Source organism: Mastigoproctus giganteus, chromosome 3 (genome assembly GCF_048544385.1).
Source record: "Mastigoproctus giganteus isolate SK-2022 chromosome 3, ASM4854438v1, whole genome shotgun sequence".
Taxonomy (NCBI): Eukaryota; Metazoa; Arthropoda; class Arachnida; order Uropygi; family Thelyphonidae; genus Mastigoproctus; species Mastigoproctus giganteus.
The window spans coordinates 29,836,795-29,863,879 of NC_143577.1; the positions used below are offsets into that span (position 1 = coordinate 29,836,795).

At 37.4% G+C, this 27,085-nt stretch overlaps 1 protein-coding gene across 2 annotated transcripts; it reads left to right on the forward strand.

Moving 5' to 3' along the window:
• Positions 1-354: 354 nt before the first annotated feature.
• On the forward strand, positions 355-25,850 carry LOC150087835 (putative defense protein 3). Of its 2 annotated transcripts, XM_090370459.1 has the most exons (4): positions 355-616; positions 15,175-15,382; positions 22,951-23,079; positions 25,690-25,850. In XM_090370459.1, exons 1-3 carry the CDS (start codon positions 409-411, stop codon positions 23,039-23,041), a joined length of 507 nt encoding a protein of 168 aa, XP_090226585.1. In that variant the 5' UTR covers positions 355-408; the 3' UTR covers positions 23,042-23,079; positions 25,690-25,850. The 2 variants fall into 2 exon arrangements, with proteins under 2 accessions (XP_090226585.1, XP_090226586.1); XM_090370460.1 differs by lacking the exon at positions 25,690-25,850 and having other exon boundaries at positions 15,175-15,386; positions 22,951-23,009.
• Positions 25,851-27,085: the final 1,235 nt, after the last annotated feature.

Here is a 27,085-nt window from a genome sequence, read left to right on the forward strand (position 1 = left end):
TTTTGTTATTTGAAAGGTAAAACGGCTATTACACGCCCTCTAGGAAAACCATGGAACCAATAGATGAATATTAATTAAGAAGAAAGTCATTTTTAATTCACCAACACAGGAAAAACTACAATAAACAGGTGTCGGAACCTTTCGCGACGGTAAACTAACTTGCTAAGTTATGATGCGGATTCAAAAGTATTCGTATATCCCCAGATTAAAGAAAAACCTTGGGTTGCAGTAGTAATAATATAAAACGATTAAAAGAAAACGAACCAACCTGTTGAGCTAGTTCAGTTATTTGATGATTATTGAATACGCAAGAGCTCTAGTTTTAAATTGGAAGTAAACAGCGTCAAAAGTTTTCATTTAGAAGACTTCTTGAAGTAATTTCAGCTCGTTGTGTAAAAATCTTAAGGAATGGATTCAATTTTCATGTTTATTGCTGTAGTGCTAACTTTTGAGTGTCGTCCTGTAACAGACTTTCCTACTGGAGGTCCAATTGAAGCATGTGAAACTCTTCTTCCACGTCATATCAAAACTAAACCAGCGCCCTCTAACAAATCCTCTTACAGTTTTACTGCTTCAGCGAGTCGGTATTATCCAGATAGAAAGAGTGACATAATAGGTAAGAGAAAATTTTGTAATGTGAATAATATAAGAAAGAGGAAAAACAAAAATAAAGAAGAAAGAAAGGCAAAAAAAAAGAAATCTGATTGTTATTTATTTATCACGCAGCCTAATGTTAAAGTAGATTATCGAAATAAATTATATTATTATTATTATTTAAATAAATAGTTTTATTTATTATTGTTGTTGTTGTTGAAATTTTTGGAATATTAAACGAAAAAAGATTAATATTTTCTGAGGGACCTTGAGTTGGTCTTAGTTCGATACGTTCCAAGAAATCAGTTATTTTTTGAACGCTGCGATATCCTTGTAATGGTGACCTTAGTCTCCTTGGAAAAAGCTGCAGCTTGACCCTGTGGCTTACTGGTCTTTAAGTACGAAATACTGAAAGGGAAAGTATTAAAAAATAAGCCTCATTACAGGTATGAAGGATAATATTTCACAGCAATCGACATGGTCACCCCATAGATTTTCCAGAATTTGAAGTGCGTGACTTGGTGTGTCTGGATATTAGTGGCAAAACTTTGTAAATGGGGCTGTGATCAGACTCGCTATTTTGAGCTGAGAAAATTATTGAGCTTTTGCTTTCATCGTTTTGATCAAGTGTCCCTTTTTACCCATCCGTGGCAACATAACTTGCACATCTGACACTCATTTGAAGAACAAGTTTTTGACAGATGTGCAATTGCAAGATCCCCCCACCCGAAACCATTAAGAGCCATCCCCTCTCTGCAGTTTGTGGCGTGGAGGCTCAGGCTAGGCGACAGATTCCTGCTCATGGAGATGCTCCACAATGTCCGGGAGATGGATGTCGACTACAAAAAGTTCATAGAGGACAAATCCTACAGAAGATTCTCATGGGCGAACAGCTTTCGTCTTCAGCTGAGTGACTGGCATCGTATTTTCACCGCGCTGTGTGTACTATGAAAAAAAAAATTTCTTTCATTTCCCGTGTTAATAATTTGTTTTATGTAATTTTTTCTGTATTGGTCAATTTTTATGTTAAACCTCTAGCATTATCGTTGTTATGGGTATTGCATCAGGCATCCACGTAACTCTTCAATGACTGCAATAAAGATATTATATATACATGCACTCAACAGTACATTCAAACTTACATGCGTGAAGTCACGTTTACCCACTCACATACGCTGAGTGGACAGAAATCATGATATACCTACCTAGTAACGGGTAGGGCCATCTTTCGCTCGGATAAGTGCAGTCACACTGTGAGGCATTGAATCCACTAGTTTACAAAAGCGTTCTACAGGTATTTCCATCCATGCTTGCTACACCGCTCTCCATAATTCCGTCACATTCCTGGGTGGAGGTTCCAAAGCTCGAACTGGCCTTTCCACAGCATCACAGGGTTCATGTCCGATGAACGGGGAGGCCATTCTATGGTGGCAAAATCTGCGGAATGCTCTTCGAACCATGTTCTAGTCACCACGGTTCTGTGGGGAGGCACATTGTGCTGCTGCAAGAGTACATTGTCCTGTGAGTGCACGATTACCATGAAGGGATGCAGATGGTCTGCATGGATGGACACATAACCTAGACCGTTCAGAGATGCGTCCAAACATCCCATAGGTCCCAACGTGTGCCAATTGAACACGCCACAGACCATTACCGACAGTCCACTTGCCTGAACAGTTCCTTGTTGACACGACGGGTGCATAGCTTCGTGCGTTTCCGGCAGATACGCACCCTCCCGTCCGCTAGAAATAACTGGAAACGGGACTCATCGGACCATGAGATCCGTCTCCAATCATCGAAGATCCAGTGACGATGTTCTTTCGCCCAGTGAGGCGTAGAGTCCTGTGTCGTGGTGTTAGCTATGGGACTCTGGTGGGTCGGCGGCTCCCATAACCTGTTATGGCTAATGATCGCCTGATGGTCTTGGTGGAGACGTTTCTGGTATCTCTCTCGTTGAAGTCGGCGGTGATTTGTGCCACTGTCGCTCTCCGGTTGGCTGAAACAATGCGAGACGGATGTCGACGGCCACGTCCACGATGATATGTTATTCCGGAAATAGCGTATTCCCAATACACTCTTGATACTGTCGAACGGCGATAGTGCAATTTCTGTACCAACTATATGATAGAGTGACCCATGAGTCGGGTACCCACTATCATCCCTCTTTCAAAGTCGATTAACTCACGACGTTTATCCATACTGACATTGAATTACAGCCTACGTGAATGCAATGATATAGTGTACCTATATAGCTGCCAAGCGGTGGGTTCGTCCACTAGCGTGAAGGGTGACAGTGACAGCGACTAAGGCTAAGGCTATCAGCGACTAAGGCCATGTATACTGTTTGAAAATTGCATATGTTCTGCGATCGATTTTCTGTTTGCTGGATGAAAAACTCGAGTTTCGGCGAGAAAAAACCACCTAACCTCGCCTGAGACCGATTAACTAGCCACGTTGTGGAAAATGCTGATAAAAATTCCTCGCGATATTGACGAGATTTGAACCAAGGTGTTTTCCACCCAGTGCGAAGAAGACGATGATTATACCAACTGTTCTACCCACGGGGACTCTGCTTGGGGAGTGGTATCATTGTCATCTGTTGTGTCTTCAATTATTTCTTGAGTTTCCTCAGTTTGGGAGGGACTCTGTTCTCGATCTTGTGTTAAACCTTTTTGTTTTGCTAGAAGCTTGCTGTCCTGTCCCTCTGAATTTTACTCTGCTTGCTTGTCCTTGGTATTTGAAAGTTTTAACTTAACAACAGGGTTTAGATCCTGTAGTTCAGGCTCAGAATCGGTAGACATTTTTTCAGTCATAATCGATCGCTTTTGTACCTGAAACTTATGATTGTAAAAGGTTTTATGTCCTAATTCACTAGTTTCAATAGACACTGGGGCTAATGATTGTACGGTAACTGATAGAATAGAAGGTCCCAAGTTAGTTAGTTAGAATAGAAGGTCCCAATTCAGTTAGTTGTTGTAAATGAATATAAAGTTCAACAAATGGGGTAGAATCACCTTCCGATATCGAATCTCGCGTGTACATATCCTATTACAGACATCTCACTAAGTTTTGTGCTCTTGCACAAATTACAGCAGGTTTTATTGATAACAATTTCTATGCTATAATCTTCATTGAGCTACAGAAAAACGTGGGCATGGCAGGCAATCCCTTTTACAAATCAAAGGCCTCATATATGACAGTAAGGGCGGTCGTTGCCGATAATGCCATTGCCCAAGTCTAGAAATTCCAAGTGCTCAGATTTGGCTAGTCACTAAATAAAGATAGAGAGTATTAATCTAAATTTAAATAACTTATTTTCCTGCATTTAGTGTATAAAAAGCATCCATTTTTTTGTTAGTTGGCTCTGATAGTTATTTTTTTGTTAGTTATTTTACTCTGATCACAGTAGTCTGTTACTTCTGTGATCAGAGTAAAATGCAAAGTTTTTGTATTTTACTCTGATCCAAGCCCGAGGCGGGATTCGAACTGCGACCTTTGGGTTGCCACGCAGGCACTTTACCTACCTGGCTAGCCCGGTCGGCAAAAGCATCCATATTTCAAATAATAATTACAATGAAAATCACTTGCCTTGCTATCTTCAATGCTTACTTTGTGATCGCGGTCCGCCGTTGTCATCAAGTGTGGTCCTCAAACAAAGAAAGCTCCTACGAAAGTCCTGCCGCTGTATACAATCAAGCGGATGGATGTTTTTCGCCAGGACGTCCACCCAGTAGACTCTCCTTTTAAGGTATTTTCATTTATTCGTTAGGTGACCTTCACTTTATTTGATTTATTCTCTCAAAATTTTATTTCAGTAAAATTGCGACAGCTTTCGCTAGTCGAGACATATCGTCTCACAGGCCTTGCGTTCTGGAGTTTTCACATGCGAAGAAAAGAAAAAATGCCTTCCATTTCTGAAGATAGTTTTCCATTTCTGGAAATTCTAAACCTGCAAAGAATACGTTCACTGGTTTTTGGCATTTTTCCTTATTTTTCTCTTATTCATTTTTAATGTTTTTTCTCTATATGGGCAGACTTCATTTTACTATTTTAAAAATTTTCAGCTACATTTCCTATTTGACCGGTGTTGGAAATAATCTTTATCTAACTCTAACGTTGGAACAAGAGTATTGACAACGCGAAAAATAATTCAAAATCAGTGCAATGCAATCCCATATATCCGAGAAGAATTTCATGAAAATCGAGGATATAGATGTCCCAAAATAACTGGAAACTATTTGTCACATGTTAAACATTTGCAAAGGTTTCGTTTAATGTGCAAATCACTTTTGCACATTAAACGAAAGTGTATTAAAGTGCATCACAAAGGAGTAAATGTGTGAAATGCCAAGGCAATTAAAGTTATGCTTTCTCTGCATATTCATACGCTGTCTGTAATTGCAAATTCTTAATCTGTACATTCATAGTTTGTGTCTGTAATTGCAAATTCTTCGGTCAAATTGCCTGTTTGCTAGACTCAAAACCAGAGTTTCCGCACGATAAAAAACACAACCCTCACCTGGACTAAAAAAAGACATTTGAAAATTCTTCCCCACAACATTCTGGAGTTGGTTTAGATTCGTATCGTATCGACAGATTTCTAGACAGCTCTTTCTGTATGGTGTGGAAGAATGATATTCGTAACTGTTGGATTTAACCGGAGGGTTTTTATTAAACAGATGATTATTTTCACAAATGCTACTGCAAGAAGTTAAATTGAGAAGCCTGTTTCAATCGTAAGTAACTATTTGAAGAATGAAGTACAAAAAAGCAGTTGTCCCTGAGACAAACAAAATCTTTAATTTTTCAAATGCTAGAAGCATTTAATGACTCCTCCATTAGGAATCATTAAATGGTGTTGATAATCTTATTAAGATTTGGGTGGGAAGGAATTATATTCCCTTCATTCATTCCCTTGACGTCAGCAAAATCTTTAGTAAACATGCAACTAATTACAGTAAATTACATGCAACTAAGTAATTCATATCATTATTAATTACCTTCCTGTAGTATCCGAATGAAGGCAATTATAGAGTAGCAAATTATACTGGTAGAGCCCACATCTCCTTTTGATCATATCTGAAGGCTTCAATGATTCACGAATTTTTTTTATCTTTCTTGAAATGGTGAAAAGTAATTTATGTATCATAATTTTTTTTTTGTAAGTGACTGAAATCTTATACAGGGTGTGGCTTTGAGGTCATTCCTCCAGGCAGCGATTTTAGGCTGCCATTGCGAATCTACAATGCTGGGACCAGTAAACACTTCTTTGTTATAAGTTATAATATAATATAAATAAAAAAACATGTAACGGCCTACTAAAAAGCAGATAAATAAAAAAAGTAAAAATTTTATTAGCATTAGTAGAGGCCTCCGTAGCCGAGTGGGCAGGAGCACGCTACTCTTTGAGTAGACCGGGGTTCAAGCCCCTGACTGCTGAATACGGTCGATCTGCCAACCCGCACTGGACCAGCGTGGCAGATTATGGTCCATTTTCCCTCAGCATGAATTGTTGAGGAGGCTTCCATCCTGCAGTGGATTGATAATGGCTGCACTTTACTTTTTTTTTTGGTAGAGGCATATGATGCAAGAAAGAAGTTTATAACTACTTAAGTAGTTGGCTACGTACAGAAATGATGCAATTGCACTAACTTGTAGGTTAACTCCCAATGTAACCTGAGGCTTTAGCCCTAAACTATTCCGAATGATAGACGTTTAACTATTCCCAAAAAGTCGCCAGTGAAGTTATTATTTCTTATGGGACCACAATATTTGGAAATGCGACGCATTTCAGTCTAGTTTGTGCCTGACATTCTCACTGATGATCACAGAGAGCAACAAATTCTCATCAGGATCTTCATCACTACTAACGACGAATCGTGGGCTATGATTCGGAAACAAAGGACTAATCTTCTGAATCAATGACTCCTCAGGCTTTTCCAAGTACCCCCAAACAAGTAAGCCAATCTCAATCTTCAGATCTTCATCACTGCATAAAGATGACGCTTATTATATATTTTTTTTTTTCTCACGGGGCAATTTTCATTATGTATTTGCCTAACATGATCAAATGTGAACCAGCAATGCTACAAGAGTTCTACAAGCAATTGCGTAACGCTGTTCATATAAAATAACCAGAATTGACACTTGCATCATGACAATGTCCTTGCACACTCAGCGTTTTCTTTTAACTCCATTATCACCCTGTATTATTTTTTTTTATTTTATTTTTTCCCCCCCAAGCTAAAAGCTACCTTGAAATGTCACAGATTTGCAAGGAATGAGGAAATTACAGAAAACAGCCAAAGAGATTGCTTCGAAGAAGACTCACCAAAAAAGCTTAATCATTTATTAGTCAGTCCCAGATCTTTTCGATCACACTTCCACTTACAATCTTTATATTAACTCCTTGAATATTTTCAAATTGTGTTTATAAAAATGCACATGATTTTTATACATCTGTGTATTAAGTAAACACCATTTAGTAAACGTGTGCCAACTTTATTTTTATTTTTTAAATTAGGCAAGCTCTATGACATGTGGGTCGTAATGATATTGTTCTTCTTTATTAGTTGAACTGGTCTACCTTGACTGCTTTTCTTTTCAGTTTAATATTCCGGTATTGTTTTCAATACCAGTTAAAACGCCCATCATGTTGCGGCTCTTAAATTCTTCAATTAAAAATTTATGTATTTATTTAATCCAGTGTTTAAATTTCCTCTTTGCTGTTTGTTTTCCCTTTTCTTCTTTTACATTACTTCACGCTGTTCTAAATTGTTCTATTCCTGGTGTTCGTTCCTGGATTTACTTATAAAATGTTAAAAATAAAAATAAACAATTTTAAAAATTTAATTTCTTGTTTTAGAGAAAATTAAAAAATAAATGCTGTTAACCCTACTAGCGCACACCCTGACAGGTGTAAACTTCCTTTTTAATATTTTGAAAAAAATTTATGTTTTTTTTTGAATTCTGCTTGGAATATATGAATATTCAACTTTTCAATTAAAATCTAAAAAAGTATTCACTTTTTTAGATTTTAATAAAAAATGTGATATTTAAAAAAAGTAGTATTTTTTTATCTTTTATTTTCAAAAAATATATTAATTGTAAAGAAAATTAAAAAGTAATGTTAGAGCCATGAAACACAAAGACGAAACGTTAGTCTTCAATTTTCCGATTTAAAAAACTCGTTAAACATGCAAAATTTTAACCTGGGCATGCGCATATATTTCTGCTAATTATGTGCAGTTTAAAAAAAAATATATATATATATTTATATAACATAAATATATATTTAGTTATATGCACAGTTAAAAAAAATATATATATATATATATATATATATATATATACTGAGAGGACAGAAATCATGGGATACCGACTTAGTGAAGGGGAGGCCATTCCATGGTGGAAAAATATGCGGAATGCTCTTCGAACCATGTTTTAGTCACCACGGTTCTGTGGGGAGGCACATTGTCCTGTGGGTGCACGGTGACCATGAAGGGATGCAGATGGTCTGCAAGGATGGGCACATAACCTAGACCGTTCAGAGATGCGTCCAAACTTATCAGAGGTCCCAACGTGTGCCAGTTGAACACGCCCCAGACCATTACTGACAGTTCACTTGCCTGAACAGTTCCTTGTTGACATGACGGGTGCATAGCTCCGTGCATTTCTCGCAGATACGCACCCTCCCGTCCGCTCGAAATAACTGGAAACGAGACACATCGGACCAGGAGATCCGTCTCCAATCATCGAAGGTCCAGTGCCGATGTTCTTTCGCCCAGTGAGACGTAGAGTCCTGTTTCGCGGTGTTAGCAATGGGACTCTGGTGGGTCGGCGGCTCCCATAACCTATTGTGGCTAATGATCGCCTGATGGTCTTGGTGGAGACGTTTCTGGCACCTCCCTCGTTGAAGTCGGCGGTGATTTGTGCCACTGTCGTGTTGGCTGAAACAATGCGAGACAGACGTCGACGGCCACGTTCATCCAACACTTTTCTCGATACGTCCAACACCTTTCCCGATACACCCTTGATACTGTCGAACGGGGACAGTGCAATTTCTGTACCACCTCTACAATAGAGGGACACATGCCATCTACTATCATCCCTCTTTAAAGTCGGTTAACTCACGACGTTTATCCATAGTGATATCGAATTACCGTCTACGTGGATGCACTGATGCAGTGTACCTATATACCTGCCAAGAAGTGGTTTCGTCCACTAGCGAGAGGTGTGACATCGTCGCGTTGCCCAGGAACCATGTATCCCCCGAATCCTATCCTTGCACTGTATATCAGCCACTATTACTTTCCACGTTCAATATATTTTTGAAAATTTATAAGAAATTTTGTGTGCTTCATGGCACGTTGAATTTAAATGTTGCTAACTCTCTATCTCAAATGAATATTACCTTTTGTGTTTTCTTTAGTGTGAGGAAAAAATGAATAAAATAATTCAGTCATTGTGAAGTGTATATATATATATATTTTGTCACCCTGTTCATTGGAAATAGCTCGCTCACACACACAAAGATCGTCGCCTCTCCCTCCGAATGATAGCAGACCAGCTTCACATCAACAAGGATACTGCACGTTCGATTGTTGTCGAAGATTTGTGTACAAAAGGATGTATACATTGTACAAAAGGATGTATACATTGTATACATCCTTTTGTACACAATAAAGATTATATATATATTTGAAAAAATGGAAAGTTTGCTCGCACTTCATTGATGAGTTGCTGCGTGTCGAGATTTGATTGAAATGCAGACAGTAATCCAGACTTTTTAAAAAAATCATAACCGGTGATGAATCCTGATGTTTTGCATACGAACCTGAAACAAAAAACAGTCAGCTGCATGGGTTTAGAGAATTCGCCGAGGCCAAAGAAACTCCATTTATAAAATTCTTGAACCAAAACGATGTTGTTGATTTAAAAAAAATTATAAAATTAATAAATTTCCTATTTATACTCCCGGATGACCACATGGTCAGAGGAGTTCAGAAGATACAAAGAATACAAGAAACAGCATCGTATTTAGCAGGTCATGGGCTAGAACCCAATAACTCAAAGCACATTCTTACGCACCTTCACCTGACATCTCAGCAATGGTAGCTGGCAAGGAGTTGTGCACAAAGAATTTGTACCAAAAGGACAGATAGACAACTGTGAATTTTTCGAAGGAGTGATGGAAGACTGTTGAAAAGAACTGGCACTCTCCTCTGAAATTCTGTTTTAGACCAATGGTTAAAAGAAAGTCAAATTTGCAATAAAATAGCGCATGGTGACGATTTAATGTTATTCATTCCAAGCAGGTCAAGGCTTTTGCTAGAAACACATGGGAAAGAAATCGTGGATGATTTACTTAAATGGCCACGAATATCAAAATTTGTAATTTCTGTCTTTTAAGACAGAAATTACCAAATAAAAGCAATTTAAAATGTATATCAAGATTTTAGAGCAAATTTAATTATAAAATTTACAGTTGCGCATAATTATTTTGAAACTTTAATATTTATCGAAGGTTGAAGCTTAAATGGAAATCTAGGGACATGCAATTATATTCCTGCTAAATAATTAGTATATAGAAATTGTATTTTTTAAATGTTTAGGATATTACATTTTTGGGAATTAAAGTAGGTATACATAGGTAAACTTTCCCAGACATAAAACTGATTTAACAAGATGTGTAAAACTACATGTTAAATCAATATAGTTTCAGTGTTCGATTTCGCGCTCAAGGTTAACTTCTTAGGGCCTTGTTAAATCACTGTGGCTCCTAGTTATGAAATACGAATTGAAGAAATTCTATGTATTGTAAATATTGTAAATTAATTTTCCTGTAGTGCTTAGGAGATCGAAGATTCTGGAGATCAATCACTAAGATTTAAGTTGTTAACTTCCTTGATTGCTTCTATAACTAATTGGTTACAGGCCACAGCTTGTCACAATGAATATATCATAAGGTGTGATTATAAATCAGATCGTTTGCCTAACTGTATTGCTTGGTAGAGTTGTGGATGAATTGATCGACCCTATATAATTTCTTTTGAGATTTGAAGACCAGTACAGGTCCCTAGGTTTGGGACAAGAATTTTAATGACTATTTTTTATTCTCAGATTGGGCAGCCTGAGGGCTGTTGTCCTTTGGTATTACATTCCTTCAACTGGAGAACAAATTGCTGCAGAATCAGGTATAACTCCTTGTGCCTAGAGACAAACAGTGATAGACAGGCGGGTGTTGATAGCTCACTGGTGGCAAAAAGGCCTGAAACAACTTAACAACATAAACCTCCACTTACACATCACAGAAACAATATATTTAGGCCTGTAGACAGTGTTACTGTTTTCAACAGATTTTCCAAGGTGGAGTTCGACTAATGTCTAGGCGCCACTCAAAACAAGTACTCGTACATAAACGGTATATGGTTGGCGCCTCCGCAGCCAGGTGGGCAGGAGCAGCAGTGCGCAGCACACGCTTCTTGATTAGACCTGGGTTCGAGCCCATGACCACCAAATATGGAGGATGCGGAAAGGTCAGGGAATGACCACCGCATATCCCCGGAGCAATATGGCCTTAGCTGCTAATGCTCCTAAAAACCAAATAACAAACATGGTATATGGTTTATTGCTTTTCATAGTTTGCAAGTGAAGCTTTATAATTCAGTGTTTTTTCACAGAATCCGATAATTGTAAATAGAAAGTGTTTGTATCTATGAAATAAAAAGGCATGTAAATAAAATGTAAAAAAAAAAAAGATGTAAATGCGTTGAAAAAAATTCTGCGATAAGCCAAACGTGGCCAAATTACGAGTGCTCTTGCTACACGACAATGCACCTTCACACAACGCGATCATTGTCAAGCAGTTTCTTGCATGGTGTTTCAGTGCTTTACTATCCCCAACTCATCAGATTTTGCACACTTGCTGATTATTTTGTTCCTCAAAGTAAAATCCCACTCGAAGGGTCAGAGTAAATTACGTTTTCGTATTGTTTTGCATAAACAGCAATGTATCACTTCAAGGCTAAGCGGAAAGTAAGGGAAACAGCTAGCAAAAAAAGACGCGAGAAATGTTTCATACCAAACGAATACAATTCTCACGAGATTGTGGAAGTACAAGCATTGAGCGCGGCTGGCCTAACCCATAACTTATAACAAACATGGTAGAGCTAGACCCGATAGGTCTTCTCAAGTTATAGGCGTCGAAATGGAAAATTTTAGTAAATAGAAATATTGTTAATAGATCTTATTTTTTAATAATCAGTTACGTATGATATTACCAATGGTGCGATGAATTGGAACTGTTTTCTTATGTGAACCGATCCATTCAGAGCCCTGAATTTATGTATGTATATCCCTCAACAGAACACTTCCTAAATTGTTAGCATGAACATGTTAAATGACTCATAAATTGTTTTGGGATTAAAAAAATTCTTGATAAATAGATTTCATCGTTTTGATAAAAAAAAATAATAAATAATAGTTGCGGCAAAGGATGCAAAAAGGCAAATTTACAAAGCATCGGCAAAAAAAAAAAAAAAAAAAATTAACTATCCATCCCCTTAAATAATTTGTCTAGTTCTGAATTTATTCAAACTACCCACTTCCATAATAACAGATGGAAATTTGTTCCAGCAATCAACTGGAATTTTACTTCCTGCTGAACCACTGACACCTTATCTATGCTACATAGTTCGATTAACTCGGCACTCTCGTACCTCACGTAGTCAACGGGTCGCATTCAGTTTTCATAGGGGGGGGGGGTCATAATTCAGTGATCACTCAGTGTATATATATATACACACTGGTGTTCAAAGAAAGTGCATCACCCCTTAAAATTGTAATTTTCGTCCGAATAACTTAAGTATATGGCAATATTTCTTACAGACTGCATCATATAAGATTGACACGGGTAGATAATGACGTAATATTGTATCAGCTATTAACTTCAGCTATATAAGGAATGACTGCAAGAGTTGCAGTCATTCCTTGCTTGTGTCAGGATGGCGAGTTACGTGCTGTTGAAGCCACGAAGAAAGAGTGCTATTGTTGCTTTATGTGAGGAAGGATGTTCTTCCAGTCATATTGCTTATAGAGTGTCTTGTAATCAGTCGACAGTGAGTAGATTTCTTTCCAAACTCAAGAATACTGGTTCTGCTGATGGGAAAAAAGGAACCGGATGCAAACGAGTCTCTACGCCGAAACAGGACCACGTTTTGAAGCGCTTATGCCTTAAAAACAGTAAAGTTTCTTCCTCTGAGCTGAAAAGAGAAATGGGAAGAACATACAGGAGTGGTAGCAAGTGCAGTAACAGTCAGAAGACGCCTCTTCAAAAATGGACTTGTAGCCCTTGGTCCTAAGAAGCCTCTCCACACAAAAAAATGAAAAAGGCGCGATTAATTTGGTGTAAGGAGCATATCAAATGGACCCCGAGCAGTGGAAGTCAGTTTTTTTCTCGGATGAGAAATTCAACCTTCATGGCTCTGATGGGAGACAAACGATTCGCCGTAGATGTGGTAAAAAATACCATCCGGACTGTATGGCGTCTACAGTGAAATTCCCTACCAACCAAATGATATGGGGAGGCATTTCGTATCGCGGAGTAGGTCACCTGCAGTTTATAAACGGTTCCATAAATGCCGATGGATACCTGGCTACATTGGAAGGCAAATTGCTGTCAACCATTAAGAGACTATTTCAACCTGCCAAGTAACTGCATCTTTCAGGACGACTCTACTCCTTGTCATTGGGCGAAAAGTGTAAGTAGGCACTTTTATAGTTACTTTAGCTTCATTTCTGCATTAGAGGTTCGACAGTAAAGTATTTACATTTGTTACAGGTGAAAAATTGGTTGGAAGAACGGTCCATTACAACTGTTAACTGGCCAGGAAAACAGCCTGGACCTGAATCCTATAGAGAACTGTTGGCATCATGTGAAATCTGCAGTTGCCAGAAAGAAACCAAAGACCCCTTGTGAACTTCAGGAAGCCATAAATCGTGTTTGGAACGACGAACTATCAGTTGATTATCTTCAGAAATTGATGTTGTCAATACCTCAACGGTGTGCTGCTGTCATCAGGGCCAGAGGCGGTTCAACTAAATATTAGTTTGCACCTGGTGAACTTTTCATTTTGTTTTCTATTTAAAATGATAAATTGAAGCAAATTGAGGGCTTCTGATAACATTTCATTTGTTTACCAAAACTGTTGTATAGAGGTTGCAAATGCTCATTTTGGAATATTTTGAGAGCACCTGTCAAATATTACTTAGTTTGGCCTTAACCATTAATAAATATCTTTTGTTTATATTTCTATTTGTGATGCTAGTCATTAATGTAACATACCATCGCGAAAAAGGGTTAGAAATGTAAAATTCCTAGGTGAAGCGCTTTCTTTGAACACCAGTGTACATACACATATATATGTATAGTTGATCTGTTATAGTGTATCCCAAAACGGTTAGGCTAGCAAATGCTGACTCAGAGAAATCACTAGCTAACGGACCAAAGAAATCAAATCTAGCTGGACACTTACTAATACAGAGCATGATATCAAAACATGCAGACAATTCAAGATTAGGGAGTATTTAATGACTAGCATCTAGTAGCAGCTGTTTTAATGTTGTAAAATACATTTTACACTTGTAAAATAAAAGCCCCAAAGTAAATTACACACTTGGAGGGGGTTTGAATTAAAAATACCAGAAGAAATAAATCTTGGAATTAAGATCCAGGTGAACACAAAGTTTTCTATGCAAGTGTAGACAGGTGGCAAGGCTAAACCCATAACATCCTGCTGATGATTTATGGCGCAATGGTTTGTAGAGATAGGGAAGTTATAATTTCACTATACAAGGAAATTGTGTGGCTGCACTACATCCAAGGATGGAGGCCTCACACAAAAAAACTAGCTTCGTGGAACAATCCAAGGTCGGGAGCACATCTTGCAAGATGGGCAAAACGGCACCCATGTCAGGTGAAATTGAATATGTGGGCTACAAAATTGAATAAAGCCAACATAACATTTTCATGTATTGAAAAAACAAGAAGCATCAATTAAAACTAAGAGGTTACAATTATAAGCTAAATTGTGGATTTTTGCTTTTTATACACAGTTTTTAATTATTAGAATAATTTGCCTCTATGGTCAGGTGAGCCATGGGGGAAATCCAAAGGCCAAATTTCGATCAGTACATATAGGATGAAGAAAACACAGGGATGTAGTTTAGTTTTTTTTTGTCTAATACAGAAAAGGCTTCCTTTTTTTATTTAATTAATATTATAAATAAAAAAAATATTAAATGTACAAAATTTACAAACATAATATACTGATGCCTCAGTTGCTTTGGTACAAAAACAACAAACATCATACATGAGTATAATTATTAAATGGAAGTATTTTCATATACGAGTACTTCCATTTAAAAGCAATATTTTAATCGGTAGTTCTAATTAAAATTTGCTATTTAATCATTCATATCATCCTCGACATTCTTGTTATCCCACTTGAATTTTACCATGTAGACACTATTGAACTGGTTTACGAAATTATTACTTGTATTTATTTATTTTTTTAACAGTAAGGATTAGTGGAAAACCTTTCAAGGGATTTTTCCTAGTTGCTGTTGATCCTGATACAAATGAAAGGATTGGCACTTGGGACAAAATCAAGGCAATTCATAATATTCCCACCTGCTCAGCAGTAACCCACGCTGATCCAGTACCTAAAATACGTGCTACTTTAATATGGCATCCACCACCTGACAAAGCTGGAATGGTAATTTTCTTGTAGGTACATTTTTCATTTTTGAAATTTATTTTGTTTTTAAGAATAAAGTTGAAGGTTATAAAGCAGAATATTTTGCAATATTTCAGCTGATTGTTTTTCAAATGTATTGCTAGCTATCACATGCAGAATGGAAGAAAAAAAAATATATATACAGTAAACCCTCGATTTAACCGACTAATAGGGGAGAAGAGGTGTCCGTTAAATCGAATGTAACCTGGAAGGGGGAATTTTTTGTTCTTAATGTAAAAAAAAGCTTTAATACAATATACAGTACCATACGGTATAAAATTATTAAATTATAACAAAGAATATGTAATATAATAATAAGTTTTTATCTTGCGCACCTTTCATGTGTTTTATACTCCCCTCTGTAGAACCACATTTAGAGCTATCAACACAGTATTTTAAAGAAAATGTTGCAATTTGGCCTTTGATTTACGGATATCAGAAACAGTTTGTTTTTTTACGTCTTAAATTTCACAAATACGTGCTACTGAGATGCCTTGTTCTAATTTCTCAATTAGCTCTAATTTCTGTGCCACATTTAAGTTCACATGCTTTCTTTTAACTCCTCTATCACGATGCTATTTTAAATTGTAAGGATTTCAAAATTATTTAATAAATAAAGTCACAATTCAGAAATCACAGAAACACTCTGTATGCAACCTGACCACACGTAGCTTGAGGCAGACTGAGACCGAAACAAAGAGAGTCGGTAGACTTGCAGTCCCAAGTCACGTTCAGCTTGCAAATCACCGCTTGCTCTTATCTGTTATCTGGGAAAACAGCTATTTGAACACGTTTTCAGAAAGAATGAAAAACAATTTCCTGAATTTGATTATAAAAATAAAAGTAGGTAATTATCAAAATAATAATGGAAAATAATTATTATTAATTTTTAATTAATAATAACACTGAAGTTTTGTATAACCTAAAAAAAATGATATGGTCAAAATTAATATGTACATTACTGTACTATTATTTGTCTGGTCTGTTAAATCCGAAGTTCATTATATTGGTGTCCGTTTAATAGATACAAGGTGTCTCAAAAATATTGGTACAAACGTTTGGGGGGGGGGTAGGCAACATCTAAAGGAATGTGAATCGCATAGGAACCCATAACCGGAAACGTCACGGGAAAGTAGCAGCAGAGGCACAAGAAGCAGAAATGACACAAGACAGTAATTAGTGGCAAACATTTGACATAATATTAACAATGGAGTATGAGATGGATGCATTTCATGATATGAGACGTGATGCATGCGTGACACCGACGCAGCATTGATTGGCGGACACGGTCAAACACACCTGGAGTTTCTTTGACAGTAGCAGCAGCGCAGACAAGTCTTGCCCCGAGATCCATTTCTGTCTCCACAGGCAATTCATACACAATAGATTTGAGGGCCCCACCACAGAAAGAAATCAAGGTGATTTCTTTCTGTGGTGGGGCCCTCCCCTTGATAAATCAGGTGAGCGTGGGGGCCAGGCAACGGGTTCACCACAGCCAATCCATCGATGCCCAAAACGCCTGTTCAAATGGTCATGAACACACCTTCCATAATGGGCAGGCGCCCCGTCATATTGAAACCAAATGTTGCGTCTCACATTTGCTGGAACGTCAAGTAACCCTAGTAGAACTTGTTCAAGAAAGATCCGATATTTAGCGGAGTTCATGCGGGATGGCAACAGGTATGGGCCAACTAAGCAGTCACCGACCATACCTTCCCACACATTTCTTTCCAAGCGATGTTGTGCTGCATGGCGGTGCACACCGTGTGGGTTGTCATGAGCCCACACATTGTGCTGATTGAATAAGCCTTCCCAAGTGAAATAAGCCTCATCTGTGAACAAAAGATAGGCTGGAAAATTCAAGTCTTGAACACTTTCTTGGAGAAACCACTGCGCAAAACCCACACGTGCAGGATGATCTTGGGGAAGCAGTAACTGAACCCTTTGGAGATGAAAGGGGTGTAAGGAATCGTTGTGCCAAACACGCTGTGCACTGCAACAAGACACTCCTAAGGCAGAGGCAATGGCATGTGTGCTGGTAGTACGTTTATTCTCAATGGCATTCAACACACTTTCTTCCATGGCGGGAGTTCGCGTCGAATGTGGTCTGTCCGCACTACTCCTGTTACCTCTAAATGACCCATAATCGCACAAATTTTGATGCATGCGCAAACAAACGGTGGTCCGGTACATGTCTGTTTGGGAAGCGTTCTCCATAAATTCGTTGGGTAGCTCGTCCATTGGTGCATGTCGGCCAGCTCACAGTTTGTATATCGATGCATGCTCTTCGTGCGGCGGTTTGGCGCACTATGGTCATAGTTGCCAATGCGCCCAATAAATCCCGAAACAAACAAACAATCTTCGTGCGGCGACTACTGCTTGAATGAGTAAACCAGAAATTTTCCCTCTCGCGAACTGATGAACAGTGCCGTGTTCCGACTTACAGTGATGTTTTCGGTTATGGGTTCCTATGCGATTCACATTCCTTTAGATGTTACCTACCTCCCCTAAACGTTTGTACCAATATTTTTGAGACACCCTGTATATATACTATATGTATACAGGGTGTTTCAGTTAAACGCTTCAGAACTTCTAAGAGGGGTAGGGTACATCCTGACAACTCGAAATCATATAGCAATGTGGGGTCGGAAATGCTTTCCTGAAGCGGTGTTGTACACAGAAGCACCATAAAGAAAAGAGACCGTAAGTGAGAAATCGTTTTAATAATACATGAAAAGAAGCAAAAGGTACATGGATTAAAGTAAGTGTTCGAAGTTTCTTCCACGGGCTACAATGCACGCCTCACATCTCCGACGCATGGACATCCGAACATTCTGGAATACTCCAGGCGAATTTCGAATTTCTTGAACAAGAATGCCAAGTTAGTAGGATGGATGATTACACAAACGCAGAGTTAGCCGATATGCATTTGGCGTACGGGGCTGCAAATCGTAGTGGGCCAACCGCACAGCATTTGTACGCGGAACGATATCCGACGAGGCGTATTCCCAGTCATAATTTCTTTGCAAGACTGCACCAGAGGTTAGCTGAGAGAGGTTCATTTGAAAGAGCTGACAGGGACAGGGTAAGAACAGCACGGACTCCAGCCGTCGAACAGAATGTGCTGCAGCATGTACAGGGGAATCCAAGAACGAGTACACGAAGTCTAGCAAATGCAGTCGGGGTTTCCCATTGCAGCGTCTGGAGGATTCTCCGAGAACAAGACATGCATCCGTTACACGTGCAGCGTGTCCAGACACAGCAACCGGAGGATTATGCACCTCGTATTGCTTTCGCACAGTGGTACCTTGGAAAATGTGCTACAAATCCCCTTTTTCCTGCTGAAGTGTTGTTTTCCGATGAGGCATCCTTCACAAGGGAAGGAATTTTCAACACGCATAACGACCATATCTGGGCGGTCGAGAACGCGCATGCAATAGGACGTTGTGCAGCACAGATTCGATTTTCGGTCAATGTATGGGCCGGTATTATGGGAGATCACCTCATCGGACCTTACCTGTTACCGTGTCGTCTAACCGGACCTATCTACTTGATCTTTCTGCAGCAAGTATTGCCACAACTTTTGAGAGATTTTTGCATCGACGCAACAGACAATGTGGTTCCAACACGATGGAGCCCCTGCCCATTATAGCGGAGATGTTCGTAACTACCTGGATGTCACATTTGGTCAACAGTGGATCGGACGTGGTGGTCCCGTGCGTTGGCCTGCTCGGTCACCCGACCTATCATGTCTTGATTTTTATTTCTGGGGTCATATGAAATCGCTAGTTTATGACACCCCTGTTGACAATGCTGAGGAGCTGGTTGCAAGAATCGCAGTAGCTGCCGAAGAAATTCGAAATTTGCCTGGAGTATTCCAGAATGTTCGGATGTCCATGCGTCGGAGATGTGAGGCGTGCATTGTAGCCCGTGGAAGAAACTTCGAACACTTACTTTAATCCATGTACCTTTTGCTTCTTTTCATGTATTATTAAAACGATTTCTCACTTACGGTCTCTTTTCTTTATGGTGCTTCTGTGTACAACACCGCTTCAGGAAAGCATTTCCGACCCCACGTTGCTATATGATTTTGAGTTGTCAGGATGTACCCTACCCCTCTTAGAAGTTCTGAAACGTTTAACTGAAACACCCTGTATATATTATATATTACTGTATGTATATATATGTATACATAGTCCTCCACATGCAGCCAAAACAACTTGTACCCGGCGAGGCATGGGCGCTACAAGATTTCTAAATGTCTTGTGGTATCTGGAACCAACACGCAACCTGCAGATCCTTTAACTCCTGCAAAGTCCATGGTCAAGATGCTGCAGATCGGAGTTGCTGTTCCAACACAAACCACAGATGCTCGATGGGATTGATGTCTGAGGAATTTGGAGGCCAGGGCAATACCTGGAAGTCTTCATGTTCTGCAAACCAGTCTCAAACAATCCGGGCAGTGTGACATGGCTCATTATCCTGCTGAAAGACACCGCCAGAGGGGAAGCCCATTGCTATGAAAGGCTGCACTGGTCAGCAATGAAGTTTAGGTAGGTGGTAGACATCAGAGTGCCCAGCACATGGATGACTAGACCCATTATCCCAGCAGAACATTGCCCAAAGCATTTTTTTGTAGTTGTTGGCGCATTGGCTTCTGTGGCCATAATGCACCTCGCAAGGGTTTTTTTGCAGTACTTTGATTTGATCCAAGCCCGAGGCGGGATTCGAACCCGCGACCTTTGGGTTGCACCCAAAGCGTGAAACCACCGCCACCAGCTTGTTTTCGTCCCATGATGCATCCAGGTGCAACAACTTCCACAGGTAAATGACACATATGTACCCGGCTGTCCACATGGTGCAACAGGAAACATGATTCATCGGACCAGACGACTTTCTTCCAATCACTCAAGGTCCAGTTTCAATGCTTGGGTGCTGATTGTAGGTGCTGTCGCTGGTGAACTGTGGCTAGTATGGGCACTTAGTGTGGCTATGCAGCCCCATTTTCAGCAGGGTTTGAGGTACTGTGTGTTGTGACACATTACTCCCGTCATTAGCATTCCAATTACCGGTAAGTTGCACCAGTTGCCACGTACCACCTGGGAGAGCCTTCTCTCATCTCACGCATCGATGAGGAATGGTCGTCCAACACCTCGCCAGCGGTTCATGGGTTTCCTTCCTTGGACCACTTTGGGTAGGTACTAATCATGGCTGACCATGAGCATTGCACCAGCCGTGCCATTTTGGATATGCTCTGACCCAGTTGTCTGGTCATTACAATTTGGCCTTTGTTAAACTCGCTTAAGTCCGCTGCCTTTCCCACCAGAAGAACAAGAGTAACACTGATTAACAGAGCTCAGTATGAGGTGTTTTTTATACTGTGTCCCGACCTGTGCTGTGCTGTACTTCACCTGCAGTTGCTTCAATTTGCATAACGACTCACTGGTCATAATGTTTTGGCTCATTGGTGTATATATTGTATAGAATTTTCAGATAAGAAATGGGGATGTTAAAGTAAATTTCATTCGAATTTCTCTTAATCTTCCTTACTGAAATATCAACTCAAATTTGTAAGAAATATTTTAAAATGCTGTTCATTTTAACATAATAGATGAAACAGTATAAAACATGAATTTTTTTCTTCAATTGAAGATAATGTACGTTTTTAAATAAATTTTAAAGAGTATAGTATCATACATGATGCTCATTTTTTTTTTTTTGGAACAAACCATACATTTAGTATGGTTTGTTCCAAAAAACAGAAGCACAAAGGTTAAATTGAGAAAAGTTGGTTCTCTGAGTTTGGAGTCACACAGTAAATGGAAGCTGAATGATTGTGGCATGTGTTTAGATTGGCTTAGAAGAGAGCAGGGGAACTGTAGATGTCAATTTAAAACAACAGTGCCCATAACAGAAGTATTTATAGAAAAGGTATGCAGCAGAAACTTAACATCTATGAGATAGTGTGGAGAGATTGTAAGAGATTGGCACTGGTTACCCTGTTTTGAATAGTCTAGAAGTTAAGTTTTTACAGAGAGTACAGCAGTTGTTTAGAATAGTAGCACTGAGAGCAAAAGAGATAATTTTTTTTTTTATGCATAGGAAGAAATATTTATGATGTGCTTTTGTGGAGAGAGATTAGAAGTCAGAGTAATGCCTAATAGACACGTAAACGTGTCTCAAAATTCAAGTATCATCAACCAAAGAAGCATGGGAACAGACTTTTTTTTTTGGAGAAAAATGAGACACAATTGAGTTTATAATTTATCACCTTGATGAGAGTACAATTGTTAACCATATTTAAGTCTTATGGGCCACAGTCAATTCAAATGCATATTCTGCTGCATTTACCAGGATTGGGACCTAAAGCACATGCATCAGCATAAAGTACATAGGTATTTACCTGTAATCATTATGGACAGTGGTCAATATAAGAAAGACCATAAAGCCACTCACAGTTGCTGAATTTATTGGTAGCTGGGGCACCATCTGGTCTATTTATCATGTTAATTATCATTATAACTGATTATCAATTATAATTATGATTACCGCCCCAGCTACCAATAAATTCAGCAACTGAGTAGTCTTATGGTCTTTCTTATACCAACTACTGTCCATATCATTATGGATTGTGTATAAAGTAAATACACTATGTACTTTATACTGATGCATATGTGTTGGATTTTGGGTCCCAATCCCAGTTTACTGTAAATGCCAATCTAAAATAAAAATAATTTAGCATTTAGGCACATTTTATTATATAAAGAATATCTAAAAATAGTTAATGAAACTTAATAAAACTTATTGGGACTACAGAAATGGATATGCATAGCTATCTGTCTGCTCAAAGTCCCTAACAAAGTAACAGAGAGATGGCCAAGTAAATGAATGCAATTCTTTCCTAATTTCCTTCTCCTCTAACTTTTAATAGTTAATATATTCCTTTTCTAATCATTATTATAAAATTTTCCATTTCATATTATTTTCCATAAGAGTATAAAATTTTCCATTTTATACTCCTCTTATATTCCTTTGGTTTTTTCCCCAATTTAGATTAGTTTAATTTAAATTCATAACACAGACCTTTAGGCGAACCAGCACCTGCTAGCACACCAAATTTCCAGGCAATACGGTTAGGCTCAAATATAAATTCAAATGCAAACATTAAAATAAAACAGGAGCATTCTCTCTCTTTCTCTCTCTCTATATATATATAGTGTATATTGTATAAATAAATACAAGCAGACACTAAGTGCAATACTGAATTAGTCTGATTATAGGGAACATTCTCTTATCACCAACAACTTTAGACTTATATTCTCCCTTAAATGATCTTTGTTGGGAATGGACTTGTGCAGTAATGAGCTTAACATTTGCTTGTATTTAACTTGTGTTAAATATCCACCAAAATCCTCATAATATTAGCATATATTGTATGCGATATATGGATACTTTTTTCTTTATTTAAAGTAATCTTATACATTGTAATTTCTCAAAACAAGTTTGACTTGTATATCAATAATGTGTAATAGTTTATATCTTTAAAATTTTCTCCCAGAGCTACAATTCTGGAATCTTATGCAGTTTATTACACAGGCCTTATTGCTTCTATTCCTGCATCAAGTCATCAATACACAAATGAAGGTTAAACTCCAAAGAAAGAAATTACACAAAATGGAGTAGGAAGGTAATTATATACAGTAGAACCTCATAAATCCAACACATACTCAGGGACATAATACATTCCACATTTTTAAAAAATTAAGTTTTTGAAGGCTGTACATATTGTCTAAGCATTCAGAAGTCATTTGTAATTTTTTATTACCTACAGTAGATTTGATCCCTATAATTTCCAATCACCAGTATTAAGCTGAAATGTTAACCTGTATGTACTGCCAGATTTTTCCAGTGGGTAGCATACTTGTCTAAAAAATAAAAAAATTTGAATTCTGTCTCTGGTATGTGTGTTCAAATGTACAATATTTTTTAACATGAAGTATAAATAGTGTAAATGAATTCAGCAACCAAATTCCCTTAAGAACTAAATCTGCACTACTGTAATATTAAGTACTTTAGGTGAACCAGCAGGTTTTTTTTTTTTTTTTTTAAGTCTGACCAGTCTTTATTCTCTGCCCTTATACGGTCACCTGACCCTGGAGAAAAAGTTCTGGATTTTTGAGGTTCTACTAAAATTTAATAAATATTTCACTTCATTCTCTAGATTACTTCTCTTAATAATAAATTAATTCATTTGGATTTACTTAAATTTGAAGTAAAGCACTAAGTCATGCATTTGCATGTTGCATAATTATTATGCAATGTGTGGGCTTCATACAGCCCACAATACTTGTGGGCTGTGCATGGCCCACACAAACCCTCTAGAGCCCACAAGTGTTGTCAACTTTCACAAGCTTGCTATATTAAACCTATAAATGCTCTTTATTTAAATGTCATCTTATTTATGAATTTTATTTAAATGTTGCTGGTCATCAGCTCATATTTTTGTGCAAGCAAAAATATGGAAATGTGTGAAAATATTTTTTCAGTAACAGGTGTGCTGTGTCCACTAGAGCAGCTCACGAGCCTCCAAAAGCTGTTGGTACAACTCCCGCTCCCCCACAAGAACCAATGGTGCAGCCTACCAGCATCTCAAAAGTTTTACATCCCTGTTCTGCATGCTCAAATATGGAATTATACCAAAAATCTGAAACGTGCAATTGAGAGTGAAACAAATTAAAAATGTTTTACTATAAAATATATTTAAATCAGAATTTTTTAAAAACATTTTGATAAAACTTCTGTAATAAATTGAAGGGGATGAGACTGGCTGCATATATTCATTACACCATAACTCTACAGTAAGACCCTCCCATATCTGCAGGGGATACGTTCCAAGATCTACCATGGACGGCTAAAACCGCAGATATAAGCGAACACCTGCTGACCCCACATATAACGTGATTTTCTTGTACATACATATGTATAATAAAGTTTAATTGATAAATTAAACACATTACCAACATTAAATACAGTAATAATAAAGTACAGCACTCTCAATTTACTAGGATTGGATTAACTGGGTCACTTCAAAACTACAAATAAAAAAAAAAAATAAAAAATAAATCTAACAGAAATCATAAAATTCAAGTAATAACTAGAATAGACAGACATATAGACTAGTATAAACAGATATTTTGCAAGTCGTAAATGAGTGACAAGAACTGCCATTATAAGTCATTGGGAGATTAGCGTACCTATTATCTTGCAACCCCTGCTGGCTTCACACCTACTGCTTAACCCCCCCCAAATATTTAGTTTGATTTAGTGCATCGCGTCGATTGCCATGTTACGTTGCACCATAAAAGGAGAAATTTTGTTTTGTTATTTATGTCAGGGATGTGTGAATTTTTTTTATTATAGTAACTATATTTTTTTTTTGTTTAGAAATCACAAAAATGATAGGCAAATGCAAGAGTTATTCAAAAGTTTGAGAACAGTGCATCCGTTAAATCTCTAAAGAATCATTATAATGTTGGTGACCAAACCATATGCAACAGGTAAAAATAAAGGGAAGCTATTAGATTTAAAATCCACATTGTGAAAAATAAGGGGAAGTATCACATTGGACATGCGAGTGGTATGTGTTAAGTTTTTTAGTTTTTTTTTCCATGATTAACCGCGGGTAACTGAATCGGTGGATATGGGGGCACAGCTCTATTTTGAGTAACTATTATTACAAGGAGTTCAGTTTTTTTGTAGCTGAAGGTGACACAAACCAGCAAATCTCCATCAGGGAATGATGGCATCAATGGTGATAAACACTTTTTAGAGAACAGGTCTGTGAGTGGTGCAAAGACTAAAAACCCAAAGGGTTTCAGACAGTACTATCCAGCTGGCCAGCCACCAGAAGCAAATGGAGAACTCTGTTTTATGTTGCATGTGCTATCCAATGTCTTAGCAATATCAACAATCAAGACTCTCTCTCTCCATGGAAGACATTCGCCCTTGCTAACCTCTCAATCAATATTGATTTAAGACATCCAGTTTGTTTTATAAAATCTTATTTAATTAAGGACACTGACCTTCTAATGATCTTTTATGGCAGTACAAATGTTTTTCAATGTAGCAAAATGCTTCACAGTACAGGATTAAAATAAAGAATTGAAACTAGCCTTTTATAAAATGTGAAATTTTTATTATTTCCATTATCAAAAAATTAATAACAAAATATATATTACAGTAGGTACATGTAGTTCAAATAACTTATCTTCATGAATTCTTTCACTATATATTACAGATCAGAGAGGTAATTATCCAGAGCATTTGTATCTTTATGATTTCATGCAATAACATCCTCTGGAAATGTAAATTAGTCAGAAAAGGATGAAAGGAAGAACTGACTTTGATTGCCAACATCTTTCTCAATATAAGAGGAAAATAATGCAAGAAATTTTACCTTGTTGCCAATTGACTTCTTGGTAACAAAAGTTAAGAAGAAAATCAAGTTAAACAGTTATATGTAGCTTGCTTACTGCATTTAGACAAATTCTTCAATAAAGGATTAAAATCTTTTATTTTATTTATTTATTTTTTGTTTTTGTATACTATGCAATACATGAAAAATGTTGTGGCAAAAAGTTTAATTATTCCAAATGCTAAAGATAGTGAATCTCATTCCAGGTGTATAAGGAATACTATCATTAAGATATGCAAAACATGACAGTAACACAAAATATGATGAACAAATTTAGCATATTTCAACCATCTCTCATAGATACAAATAGCACAAAAGTAAGGATACATATATAAAGCTGATCATTCCAAAGGAAACTAACTGAAATTTAATAGTTTCCTTTCTCCTTTCCTCCTCACTACAAATTTAAGCAAAAACTATATTTGCACAATGTGCAAAATACTATAAAAGAATAAACTACCCACAGTAATAAAATAGACTGCAAAGATAAAAACAAATTATATGGTATAAAAACAATAAAAATAAGCTGATTAAAATATACACAATTCTAAAACTGCCTAAGCTTTTCATCATTGGCTGAAACAATGCATATTCACATGCAGCAACATGCCAAAAATGTATTCTCTGTTGCAAAAATGGTTCCAATGACTGTGTGGTATTATGTCATTGACAATTATCAATTCTAAAACTGATGTATTTTAATACCCTTATCCAATCTATTTTATGTTTTATGTACAATGCATTGCACTATATTTCATGTGCTATCCATGTCTTCAAATAGCCCAGTTCGTATCCATCTAATAACAAAACTATTTTGATTATTGCTAATCTGTCATAATTTGAAGTTTTGACAGCAGTTATATGACTACACAAATTAATACTCTGAACAGCAAGTTCTCTACTACATATTCTTCATTAATTTTGAATAATTTAATAAATTAACCAAAATATACATCAAACATGTCAGAGCTCTATGGGTCTTCTTCAGTGGCAATAATACAGAGAAAACTTGATTACCGTTGAAATACCAACACATTCTGCCAGAAAGAAAACCCACACAATTTTTTCAAATAGTTTCTCCTCTAGTTTGTTCACCTGTTTTTGGGTTTCTTGTTAATAATAATTAAGTTCTTTGTACATATTATAGACATTATGAGGGGAGTAACAGAGTGTTGAAGTATTTGGCTTGTATTTAAATTTTCTTTTAGTTTATTAAATT